General features: G+C 51.8%; 2 protein-coding genes across 2 annotated transcripts in view; one reads left to right on the forward strand and one right to left on the reverse strand.

Annotated features, from left to right (window-relative positions):
* Positions 1–3,562: 3,562 nt before the first annotated feature.
* On the forward strand, positions 3,563–4,203 carry LOC102815173 (chromosome unknown open reading frame, human C7orf34). Its single transcript, XM_006861272.1, has 2 exons — positions 3,563–3,713; positions 4,028–4,203. The coding sequence occupies exons 1-2, from the start codon at positions 3,569–3,571 to the stop codon at positions 4,201–4,203; spliced, it is 321 nt and encodes a 106-aa protein (XP_006861334.1). The 5' UTR covers positions 3,563–3,568.
* A 601-nt stretch (positions 4,204–4,804) lies between these two features.
* Positions 4,805–10,974, reverse strand: part of KEL (Kell blood group, metallo-endopeptidase) — a 26,661-nt gene continuing 20,491 nt past the window's right edge. Inside the window, exons 11-19 of the mRNA XM_006861273.1 lie at positions 9,478–9,588; positions 8,387–8,485; positions 8,113–8,190; positions 7,693–7,793; positions 7,451–7,561; positions 7,288–7,355; positions 6,936–7,105; positions 6,585–6,680; positions 4,805–4,966 (exon numbers count right to left, since the gene is read on the reverse strand). Coding sequence (XP_006861335.1) covers positions 4,805–4,966; positions 6,585–6,680; positions 6,936–7,105; positions 7,288–7,355; positions 7,451–7,561; positions 7,693–7,793; positions 8,113–8,190; positions 8,387–8,485; positions 9,478–9,588 — 996 coding nt within the window. The remainder of the gene's footprint in view (positions 4,967–6,584; positions 6,681–6,935; positions 7,106–7,287; positions 7,356–7,450; positions 7,562–7,692; positions 7,794–8,112; positions 8,191–8,386; positions 8,486–9,477; positions 9,589–10,974) is intronic.

Raw genomic sequence — 10,974 nt, forward strand, 5'->3', positions numbered from 1 at the left:
GTGTCAAGGTGTCCATGTACATATGTGTCTGTGTGCATGTGTGTTGGTGTGTGCATGTGTGTCAGCATGTGTACCCATGTCTTAGTTCTCTCATGCTGCTATAACAGAAATACCACAAGTGGGTCGTTATAACAAACAGACATTCATTGTCTCACAGCTGAAGAAGCCAGAAGTCCAAATTCAGAGTGCAGGCTCTGGGGAAGGCTTTCTCCTTTGTCAGCTCTGGTGAAAGGTCCTTGTCTCCTTTCAGAAGCATCTGTGGTGGACCCAACATTTTTCAGAGATCTCCACGTGTTTTGGCATCAATCTTCCCCTGGATCTAGGCACTTCACTTGTCCAAAGGCTCACTCCACTTTTGGCTCCTCTTTCCTGGAGGTAGTAGATCCCTCTTTCTGTGCTCACTTATCCCTCCCTTTATCTTTGTAAGATGAAAGATGTTGCAGACCACACCCCGAGGAAATGTCCTTTCAATGTGATTGGCTGACCATAGATTACATTATATTAGATCTTACCATGGGAACTGCTGCATCTTCACTGTTAAACCACGGAGAAGAATCCTGGCCCAGTCAGTGGACACAAAATCTTAAGCATCATAGCCGGCATGTATGTCTGTGTGTATGTGCATGTGTGTCCTAGTGTGGGCAAAATTGACCCTCAGTCCACACCTCTGAACAGTCTCCTCTTCTGTACCTGAGCAGGTTTACACTTTCAAACAGCAGGATGCCCTAGTGGCTACAGTTTAGTGGATGAGGCGTCCTGATGTGCCTGTGTCCTGCCCATGGCCAGTGCTCAGTTCTAGTTTTCCAGGGCCAACCTGTGTCCCTCTCCTCCAGTTCTCTCCCTACATCTCTGTCCAGGCAAAAGGCAGCCAAGTATCCTATATGGGGTACACTGCACCACACTCCAGCTATCGTCCCTCCATGCAGACTCTAACACCTTCCCCGAAAAGGGGTGAAGGGTCATATAGCTTGACTTCTGCAGGACTGGCAAGACCCACATGAGGTTGGTACAAACAGCACACACAGAAAAAAAGCAGCAAATAGCATGCCAGTTTTATTGAGCCATGAAAAATACACTTCTCAGAAGAGGAGTGGGCATCAGCCTTGGGTTCTTTCTCCCCCTTTTACGGTTTTTGCTAGTTTTCCTCCAGTTTAGTTCTGATTGGCAGCAGGGTCTAGGTAGCACATGTTTTGCACCCTTTTTGGTGGTCTAGCACTGCTCGATTTTTCAAAAGATGTGCTGGTTACCCACAAGAAATACGAGCCATAACACAAGTAGATGCATGTACACCAATGTCCACAGCAGCACCATGTACAATAGCAAAAACATGGAGACAGCCTAAGTGCCCATCAACTGAAGAATGGATAAACAAACTGTGGTACATACACACAATGGAATATTATGCTACCTTGAAAAACAGCAAAGAAGCTGTAAAGCCACCACATAGCATGGATAAACCTTGAGGACATTATGTTGAGTGAAATTATTCAGTCACAAAAAGAGAAATACTGCATAGAACCACTACAGTAAAAGACTAGGAAAAAGAACCCATACTAAAAGGGGGGATTCTTTGCTGGTTGCTGGGATGTAGGGGTGAGGTGAGGGGAGGGAGGGGAAGGTGGAACACAGAGTCTGGAATAGACATAGGATAGTTTAGGTGCTGGGGAGGGGGAAACACACAAGAAGGGGGAGGGGAATGGAAGAACAAGGTGGATGGAAGAACAATTAGGCAGGTTTGCATGTGCTAAGTGGGACAGAGGTAAATAATGATGCATGCACAACCTTGGAACAGCAGGGCTCTGGGATACAGAGATTGAGGAATAGTTTGAATGGGTAGAAGGGGGGAAATAATGTTAAGATGCTTGGCTATCTTTTGAATCTTGGTTTCCCTTGCATACCATTATAAAATAGACACTTGAAGGGGAGAGAAAGGAATAGTCAGAAATATCACCATAGAAAGCTTGTAAGTCTGTCTTCTGCCTATAACATATTGGAATACCTAAAAAGGGGCTACAATGTGCCCAGTGAACGAGGCTTCCTGCAGAGCCTTTGCATTGCATGAGACCATAGGTGGAATCCTGAACCCCATCTATAATCTTCCGAGGTGGGAAATTTCCACTTGCAAGGACAAGCAGACCAGCCTAGAGTGGCTAGAAGAACAGAAGATACTTCTTGAAAGAAAGACTGACAGGAAAAATACGAAACAATAACAGCAGTCTGACTGACTACTTACAAGAACAAGCAAGTTGCTTGCCCAGGAGACATCAAGGCAAGTGGCCGGGTCCCCTCAGAGCAATCCCCCTTCCAAGACTAAGACTCAAGGGGAATACACGAGCAGACATGCTCTCTGACTGGTGACCACGTTGGTCACCAATAAGGGGAAGTGAGGGAAAAACAGTAATGAAGCTGCGAGCTAAGTCCTACCACGTTCAATAGACTCCTGTGAACCTGGGTGGAGACCTGGTTGGCCAACAGTATGGCAAGACCTGGGGATTCCTGGGCCCCGAGACAGTGACATAGCCACAGAGGACTAGAGTGGAGAGTGAAGGAAGTGTCCAGCTGATAAGAAGAGAGGACATATGCATAAGAACACCCACACTTGTTGATAGTACCCACTTGACCTGGCTTCAATGGCTGGATGATCAGAGCTCAACTAGAAGAAGAAAGGAGAAAAAGAGTAATCTGATACCATTTGATGAACTTGACCTACACCTGTAGATGCAGTAGCTCGAAAGAGGGAACAAATCTTTACAGCGAGGATCATGCCAACCCCTACACAGGGTAGACAGGGATGGACAACTTGGACATTGGCCACCCAAAATGGGGGGCTACAAAGGCAAGAAGTGACTGGCTTATAAGTTTTCAAGAGGAGACTAGATCCACATAATTCACAATAAAACTTTGTGGAGTCAGTTTCCTGAAACTGTTGATTCCAGTCCCAGGTGTTGGGGTGCAGTTAGGCTGGCTGTTAGGTTCCTCCTACTCTGTTCCTAATAGTCTCTCCCTGCATCTAAGAGAAGGAGAGGTCATGTCAGAGTGGAACTACAGGGTGAAAAAAGATGGGGAGAGGCCGGGGGATGGCTGGGGGTTGTGGGTAGGGAGGCCTGGGTGCAGAGGTCAGGTGGCCTGGGTGCAGGGCTGCCTGCTTTCTGAACAACTGTCTTTTTTCTCTTTCTCCCTCAGGACAATAGTTTCTGGGATGATACATCCAGCCTTAATGGATCAAGAAAATCTAGATTCCATTGAGATTTTGAAATTCTCTTCTGCATTTTTCCCCCTGTTGATCAAGATTCTTCTGTACAGCCTTTGATCAAAAAGTTCAGTCATGTTTTTGTCACCATATGACCCAATCTGGTAATCTCAGGAGCTTCAGCTGTCCCTGATGGACAATGGAATTCTCCAGGAGGCCAAGGGGGGTGGGTAGTGCCACTACTGTGATGTCACAGAGCCCAGGAGATCCCATGGGATGGAAGGGAAGAAGACGGTACTGGCTAGGAGTAAGGGCAGGGCTGCGTTGGGAAGGCTGCCGGGGAGTCAGGGGAGGTGAGAGGCAGGGGTGGGCAGGCCCATGGCACCCCGGGGCCCCCAGTTCTGCAGGGCTATGGCCCTAGTCACCATCCTGATGCTGCTGCTTCCAGTGAAAGGCTTGAAGCTGCAGAAGGGAAGTCCAGACCCTACAGAGAGCAGCCAGAAAGAGAGGATGCCTTCCACAGGTGGGTAGGAGGGGAGGCAGATGGGCAGTGGAGTCACTAGAAAAGCTTGTGGAAGAGGCTCAGGCTCTGACCTGGGTTTGGGTGGTGGGAGACAACAGGATCTGCTATGGTTTGGAGCTGGCCAAACTGAGATTGTGTGTGTATCCAGGTGCCACTATCTGAGACAGAGGAGGAAGGATGAAGCCAGAAAGAGGCGGGCACGGCTAGGTCAGAAGAGGTCACTTTCCCCCAACTCTCCAGCTTCGTGTGTGCTTGGCTCAGGGCTGGGCTGGGCAGGTGGGATCCTCTTGCCAGGTCTCTGCTCTCACCCCCAGAGCCAGATGAAGAGCAATTGGAAGAGCACTTTGTGGCCTCCTCGGTGGGGGAGATGTGGACGCTGCTAGACATGGCCCAGCAAGAGGACGAGGTGACAGAGACTGCGGCGGTGCGTGACCACCTCTTGAACCTGGCCTTCTGCATGAACTTGGCGAGCATCATGGTTTTTTTATGAGGGACATCGAGGCTGAGGTGGACTGGGTCCTGGGTGAGGACCTGGGTCTCTACCTTCGCTTCATGATCGCGTACTGATCTCTCTGGTCTCTGAGGCAGCACCAAGGTCCTGGGGTCATTGTTCCATCTGTCACCTCTATGTCCCACCAGCTCCCAGCTCTGAGCTTCATCTCCTAGGGCCAGAGACCCCGAGCCAACACCCAGCCCTGATGTGGTTTTACTCTGGACAGCAGATTAGGGACGAAGCAGCAGCAATCAAAGTCATCTCAATAAAACCCTGACAACAACTGAGGGTAACTTGCCAACACTTCAGCAGAGCCCTTCTGTCCCCAACCAGTCATTAACTACCCAACCCTAAGCCCCACTTTCTGACCTTCTTACCCCCGACTCACCAGTCATTCCCATATGTGTATGGAGCCCTGCTTTGCGTCTACCTCTCATCTTGTCTGCCTTCCTGCTCCAGGGCAGTAGGAAAGCACCACTGGGGAACAGGCAGTAGGCAGGGCCACCTTTAATTTCAGGAGCTGAAGGCCAAGGGAAGATGGCTCTGCACAGAGTCAGAGGTATGGATGTGTCTGTACTGAGGGTCTCCATCAACCAGGTTACCAGACTTGGCAGCGGCTGGAGGGGTTCATGAGGGCTCCTGGGGGACAGGAGAAGTGTCTGGCAAAGGCTGGAGTGTTGCTGAGAGGCCCATGGACTCGAAGTGGAGGAGGGCTGTGTCGGTCCTGCTTGCTCTGGGGCCCAAGTTCCCTGCACATCACCTGCATAAATGGAGAGAGTCCAGGGTGGGCAGGTCTACTGGCACAGGGGTGGGAAGGGTCAAGATCCAGGAGCAGAGGACGGGGATTTGCAATTTGTAGACCACACAGGAGTACAGGTGGGCCTGGGAGAAGGTGCCCAGTATTTGTAATGGGGAGAACTCCACAAGTACTGAAGTATGGGGGGGCAGTGACTTGAAGAAGCCCTCAGATATTTAAGGAGGTGTTTCAGGTTAGACCTGGGTGATGCAATTAAGAGCCTCAGCTGCTACCTGTCAGAGTTCGAGTCCACTCAGAGGTACTTCAGAAGAAAGCCCCAGAGATCTAAGCCACACCAAATGAAGCTCATTGCCATCAAGTGGTTTCCAACTCTTAGCACCCTACAGGGCAGAGGAGAACCACTCCATGGGGTTTCTGGGACTGCAAATCTTTACGGGAGCCACATCTTTCACCCAAGGAACCATTGGTGAGTTCAAATCTCTGAACTTTTGGTTAGCAATACAGTACTTAACCACTGTACAACCAGGGCTCCTTTCCTGGAAAGGCAACCACTGAGAACCCTGTGGGGCACAGTTCTACTCTGACATACACGGGCACCATGAGTGGAATCTACTTATGAAATATCACCTACTGAAAACCCTGTGGAGCACAGTTCTACTCTGACATACACAGGACACCATGGGTGGGATCTACTTACGAAAATCATCCACTGAGAACCCTGTGGGGCACAGTTCTCCTCTGACACACACAGGGGCACCATGAGTGGAATCTACTTATGAAAAATCATCCACTGAGAACCCTGTGGGGCACAGTTCTCCTCTGACACACACGGGGCACCATGAGTGGGATCTACTTACGAAAAATCACTGAGAACCCTGTGAGCACAGTTCTACTCTGGCACACAAGAGGGCACCATGAGTGGAATCTACTCATGAAAAATCACCCACTGAGAACCCTGTGGGGCACAGTTCTACTCTGATCACACGGGGGCACCATGAGTGGAATCTACTTATGAAAACACATCCACTGAGACCCTGTGAGCACAGTTCTACGCTGATCACACGGGGGCACCATGAGTGGAATCTACTTATGAAATATCACCTACTGAAAACCCTGTGGAGCACAGTTCTACTCTGACACACACGGGGGCGCCATGAGTGGAATCTACTTATGAAAAATCATCCACTGAGAACCCTGTGGGCACAGTTCTACTCTGACACACACGGGGGCACCATGAGTGGAATCTACTTATGAAAATCATCCACTGAGAACCCTGTGGGGCACAGTTCTCTTCTGACACACATGGGGGCACCATGAGTCAGAGTGGATTAGACAGCAGCTAATTTGGTTTGATCCAGTTGGATGAACAGGTGGGGCGAGGAGCTGTGTGGTATGCAGTCTACCAGAGCCCCCTTGTTAAAGAGAGAAGAGAAAGGATCTGGTAATAGGAGTTTGGCATTTTCTTTTGGGACAACTGGCTGTAGTAGAACGTTGTTGACATTTGGAAGCATAGTTCAAAGGCACATATGAGAGGGTGCCATGGGGACCAGTCCATGGTGGGGGCATTTGAGGAAGGAAGGACCCCTTGATTCCTGCAGTAGGGGTGAGGGGCACTACATACCTTCGCATAGCTTTGGAAGAAGAGCTGCTGAGGGCTGAGACCCAGATGAGGCAGGGTGGTCTCTCCTGAGTATTGTTGAAGCCTCCTGATGTATGCCTGCGTGTGGGGTGAGCAGAGCTTGTAGGGCAGCCCTCACTCCACGTGGCACCCATAACCACCCAGCCTTGTGCACCCATCTGAGCCAGGTTAGTGGCCTGCCAGCAGTTGGAAAGGGGTGAGCCTAAGGGGAGGAGGGGACCTTGGTGGTCTATGCAGTGGGGCTGGGACTGGCAGAAAGCTGTTGGCCAGGCATGAGGGACAGTAAAGGGACACTTGGGATCAGGCCTTCAGTCTGCTGGTGAGAGGAATCACCTGCAGCGCCACCGCCAGCCCCCCGACATCTGCGGCATTCTCCAGGAGCATGTGGGAGTGGTTGAAGGAGACCCCCGCAGGTGGGGAGAAGATAGCATAACGGCGCTCCAGACACAGCAGCGCCCCCTGCAGGGTGCGGATGTCACAGGCCGGGCAGCCTCCAGGAAGCACTATAGGAGAATGAGGGTGGAAGTGAGATGGAGCAGGGTGGAGCAAGTGAAGGGTGGAGTTGGGTGGGCTAGATTGGGACAGGGGAGGGAAATGGCGAGGTCAAGGACAGGGAGCACTGCCACAGCTCCAGGACTCCCCCCCTAACCCTCCTCATGAGCCCCTGCTTCCGTCTGGTACCCACAGAGCTGGTAGAAGATGCGCAGCATTTCTTGGGCCATGATGCTGCCCGCAGCACCGAAGTTCACGGCCCTGGAGGACAAAGCTGGTGTCACCAGGGTCCCTCCAAGGCTGACCCAGCTCATCCATCCCCGGCCCAGTCCTCGTCCCCTCCCAGAACGCCATACCTGGGGTAGCCAGGGTGGAAGAATGGGGGTTGCAAGAATCCTGCGGGGAAGACCACCGTGTGGTCTGACAGCGAATAGTAAGCCTTGACACTCCAGGGAGGCTCGCGCCAGCTGTGGAGACAAAGCGTGAACAATGTCCTACCCCAATCCTCCTGCAGCCCCTGACTCTTATTGTGGTGCCCCTCCCCACCCGCCCTAGAAGGTGTCTCTAGAAGCAGATTTCGGGGCTCCCAGACGGGCACCTGTGATAGGAGAAGGGCTTCAGGAAGCTCCTGACGGTCCTGGATCGGAGCGCTCGGATACAGCTCAGGACGGACTGCAGGAAGTTGGGGCCCAGCTGCACCTGGGGCGCACACAGGGCACATTAAGGCCCCTAGGGGACCGCTGAATGACCTGACATCAGCGAACCCACACAAGCGTTGAGACCAACAGCAACACCACCCCGCACCTGCGCAGTTGGGCCTGGAGCAGATCGTAGTCAGAGCGTCCCAGGACGCACGTGTGCGCACACTGATGAGGCCCACGAGGGATAACCCACAGATCAGAACAGGTGCACCCACCTGCTAGGTGTTCCCCAGGACGTTCAGGGTAAGGAGGAATTAGCTAGAATCACCCTGAAAACCAACAGGACTCAGGCATAGCACGGGTGATTGAGGACTCACCTCGGGATACCCCTGTGTGGCCAGCTCTGGCTCCATGACCCACTCCGGGGCTCCCATTTTCACCTGCAGTCGGGTGACCTAGAGACACATAAAGGTGACTGACTCTACAGACGGACCCCCCTTAGTGTTCTGTGCGTGCGCATGCACAGGTTCCCTTGTACCCTAGCTCTCTGCCCACCCACCACAGCGGTCTCCTGCCCTTCAGAGTCCACCAGGCCCTTTGCTGACCCTCCACACCCCAATTCTCCAAGGTCCCTCTTTCCCTTTGACTTACTTGGTCCTGAGCCTCCTTCCTCATCTCTTCGTTCATCCAGGGGACCCTTTGGAGGCGGCTGATGAGGGCTTCCTTGATGTTGGAGAACAGCTCCATGGCCTTGAGAGACAGGGGAGCATTGGATTCACTTTCGAAGTCCTCAAAGGAGCCCAAACCCCCTAAACTTTCATCTAGTTGATTCTGACTCATAGCGACTCTGCAGAACATAACAGAACTACCCTATGGGGTTTCCAACGCTTCCATCTTTACAGAGCAGAGACAGTCACCGTTCTTCTGAGGGACAGCTGGTGGGTTTGAACTGCCCACCTTGCAGAAGGCATAGCTAACCCACAGCGCCAATACGATTTCCTAGCCAGGGAGAAGGGTGGAGCCTCACATAGAAGGGAAGGCGGGGCTGGTCATCCAAGAGGTCCTAAGGAAGACAGTCCTTCCCAGGGGAAAATCATTCAATGGGGAGGTTAGATCTGCTCTTGCTTTCCTTAAGCCCAGGCCTAGTGCCCTGGAATCAGAGAAAAGGACGGCTCAGCATCCCTGGGCCAGCAGCCCTGACTCCCCATCCTCTCTAACACCTGCGCCTTCCTGGGCTTTTGTGGTTGCTGTCTTGTGATGCCTGGCCTGTGTCTACACGCTCTTGGAGCAGGAAGCAGGACGCTGTGGTTGAGGGCTGGGCCCTGCCGGTGCCCACCCGGACTGCTCTTTGAAGCTGTGCAGCCTGGACAGGCGACTTAACTTCTTTATGCCCAAGGGAGGACCTCCAGGCAATGTGCACCGCGCAGGACTGGCATGGAATGACGTGGTCGGTGTCAAGGGCTTATGCGGAACGTGGTCTTAGCAGGTGCTCACCAAGCGGTAGTTAGTGATTTCTGCGACACTCGTCTTGTGCAAAAACCACAGATAGCCTTTTAGGGTTGGTAGGGGGTGCCTCAGCTATCATGGAGTCCAGGTGGGGGCTTGGTGGTACGTGAAGTTGAACGTCAACCCATGGCTGACCTGCAGGGATTTCTGCCTCACTGTGTGTCTCCCCAGAGCAGAGGTGACAGCATGAGGGGGTCATTAGGGGTGCAGGGTGGCAGGAAGAGGACCCCACATACAGCTTTTTGTGTGCGCAGATCAAAGGCCTCCCGGACAAACAAGGCCGCCAGGGTAGGCTCGAAGAAGTTTCCAGTTTCCTCCACGCACGTCATCCACCGGGGGCGCTGGGGCTGCGGAGACAGGTCGTGACTCCTGGTGGTCCCTTTGCTGCTGGCCCCGCCCACCTTGCCAGTCTGCATTCTGAGCGCTGGCTCTTTCTGGAGTTTCGGGGTCACAGAGTCTTTGTGCTACCCAGCAAATAGGAGCTCCGACCTCCGTCAAATGGGGAACTGCGTCCTGTTCCCTTGTTCTCTTGATTACTGCTGACGAATGGATTCCAACTCATGGCGACCCCGTGTGTTAGAAAGTCCAGCTGCTCCTTACTGAACTAGAAAGCCTGACCCCTGGGGGCATCGCTGGGGGCGGGGGCGGGGCTCCCAAGGATTCTGGGAAGGAGAAGACCTGAGTGAAATCCCTTCCCTGAGCAGATCTGACACTCACCCTGGGGCCCCATCCCACCTAGATCCCAGCAATGACTCCACCCTCAAGTTCTGCTTCAACCACTGAGGTAACTGGAGAAACCAACTCCCCAAAGGGTCACATTGTGGGATGGGAAAGATAGTAAGGAAGATAATGATATGAGTAAGATTGGATTTTAGATACACACATTGTTAGCATGGGAAGAACAGGAAAGGTCAAGTGTTGGAATTCAAGGGACCTTCCTGCAAATCAGAAAAGATGATAAGAGGAGGGGTCTTCAGCTTCAGTGAGGAGAAGCCCAGAACAGGGGCTCATGAAGGTGATGCAGTTGGGATGAAGGAGTTTCGGCCTGTAATGAATGAGGAGAACACAGGAGAGGTGGCAGGGCAGGGAAGGACCCAAAGCCACTGAGAAACCATTTAAGGGCCCAAGGACAGAGAAGGATCAGCCAGCGGGGACTTAGGTCAATTGGCTATCTCTAAGAGTCTGGAGAGAAGCAAGAATGCACCCACCTTTCTAGTTGGAGGAAGGTTGGGGAATATATTTTAGAGAAGACAGTCCAGCCCAAACCCCTTAATGCTAATTTCTAAACAAAATCCCAGAATGAATCATTCTGCCGGCAGTTTGTGAACACTTAAAAAACAGTGTGTAATCACCAAGGACCTGCATGGGATATCAGAGGCAATGCCAAAATCACCAGAGTCCTCTCACCACTGGAATGGTTATTACATTCTGACTCTACACCCAAAGGGGAAGAACACGGTCAGCATTTCTCAAGCTGGGGGAACTGAAGAAAAAATTCAAGCCTCAACTTTTGTTATTGAACAATTCTCTGGGAAAATTGTTGAATGATGCAGAATGCATCAAGAAAAGATGGAAGGAGTACACAGAGTCATTGTACCAAAAGGAAATAGTTAATGTTCAACCATTTCAAGAAATACCATATGAACAAGAGCCAATGATACTCAGAGAGGAAGTCCAAAGTGCATTGAAAGAAGTGGCAAAGAACAAGGCACCAGGAATTGATGGAATAAAAA

This window comes from Chrysochloris asiatica, unplaced genomic scaffold, assembly GCF_000296735.1.
Source record: "Chrysochloris asiatica unplaced genomic scaffold, ChrAsi1.0 scaffold00041, whole genome shotgun sequence".
In the NCBI taxonomy this organism is placed as follows: domain Eukaryota; kingdom Metazoa; phylum Chordata; class Mammalia; order Afrosoricida; family Chrysochloridae; genus Chrysochloris; species Chrysochloris asiatica.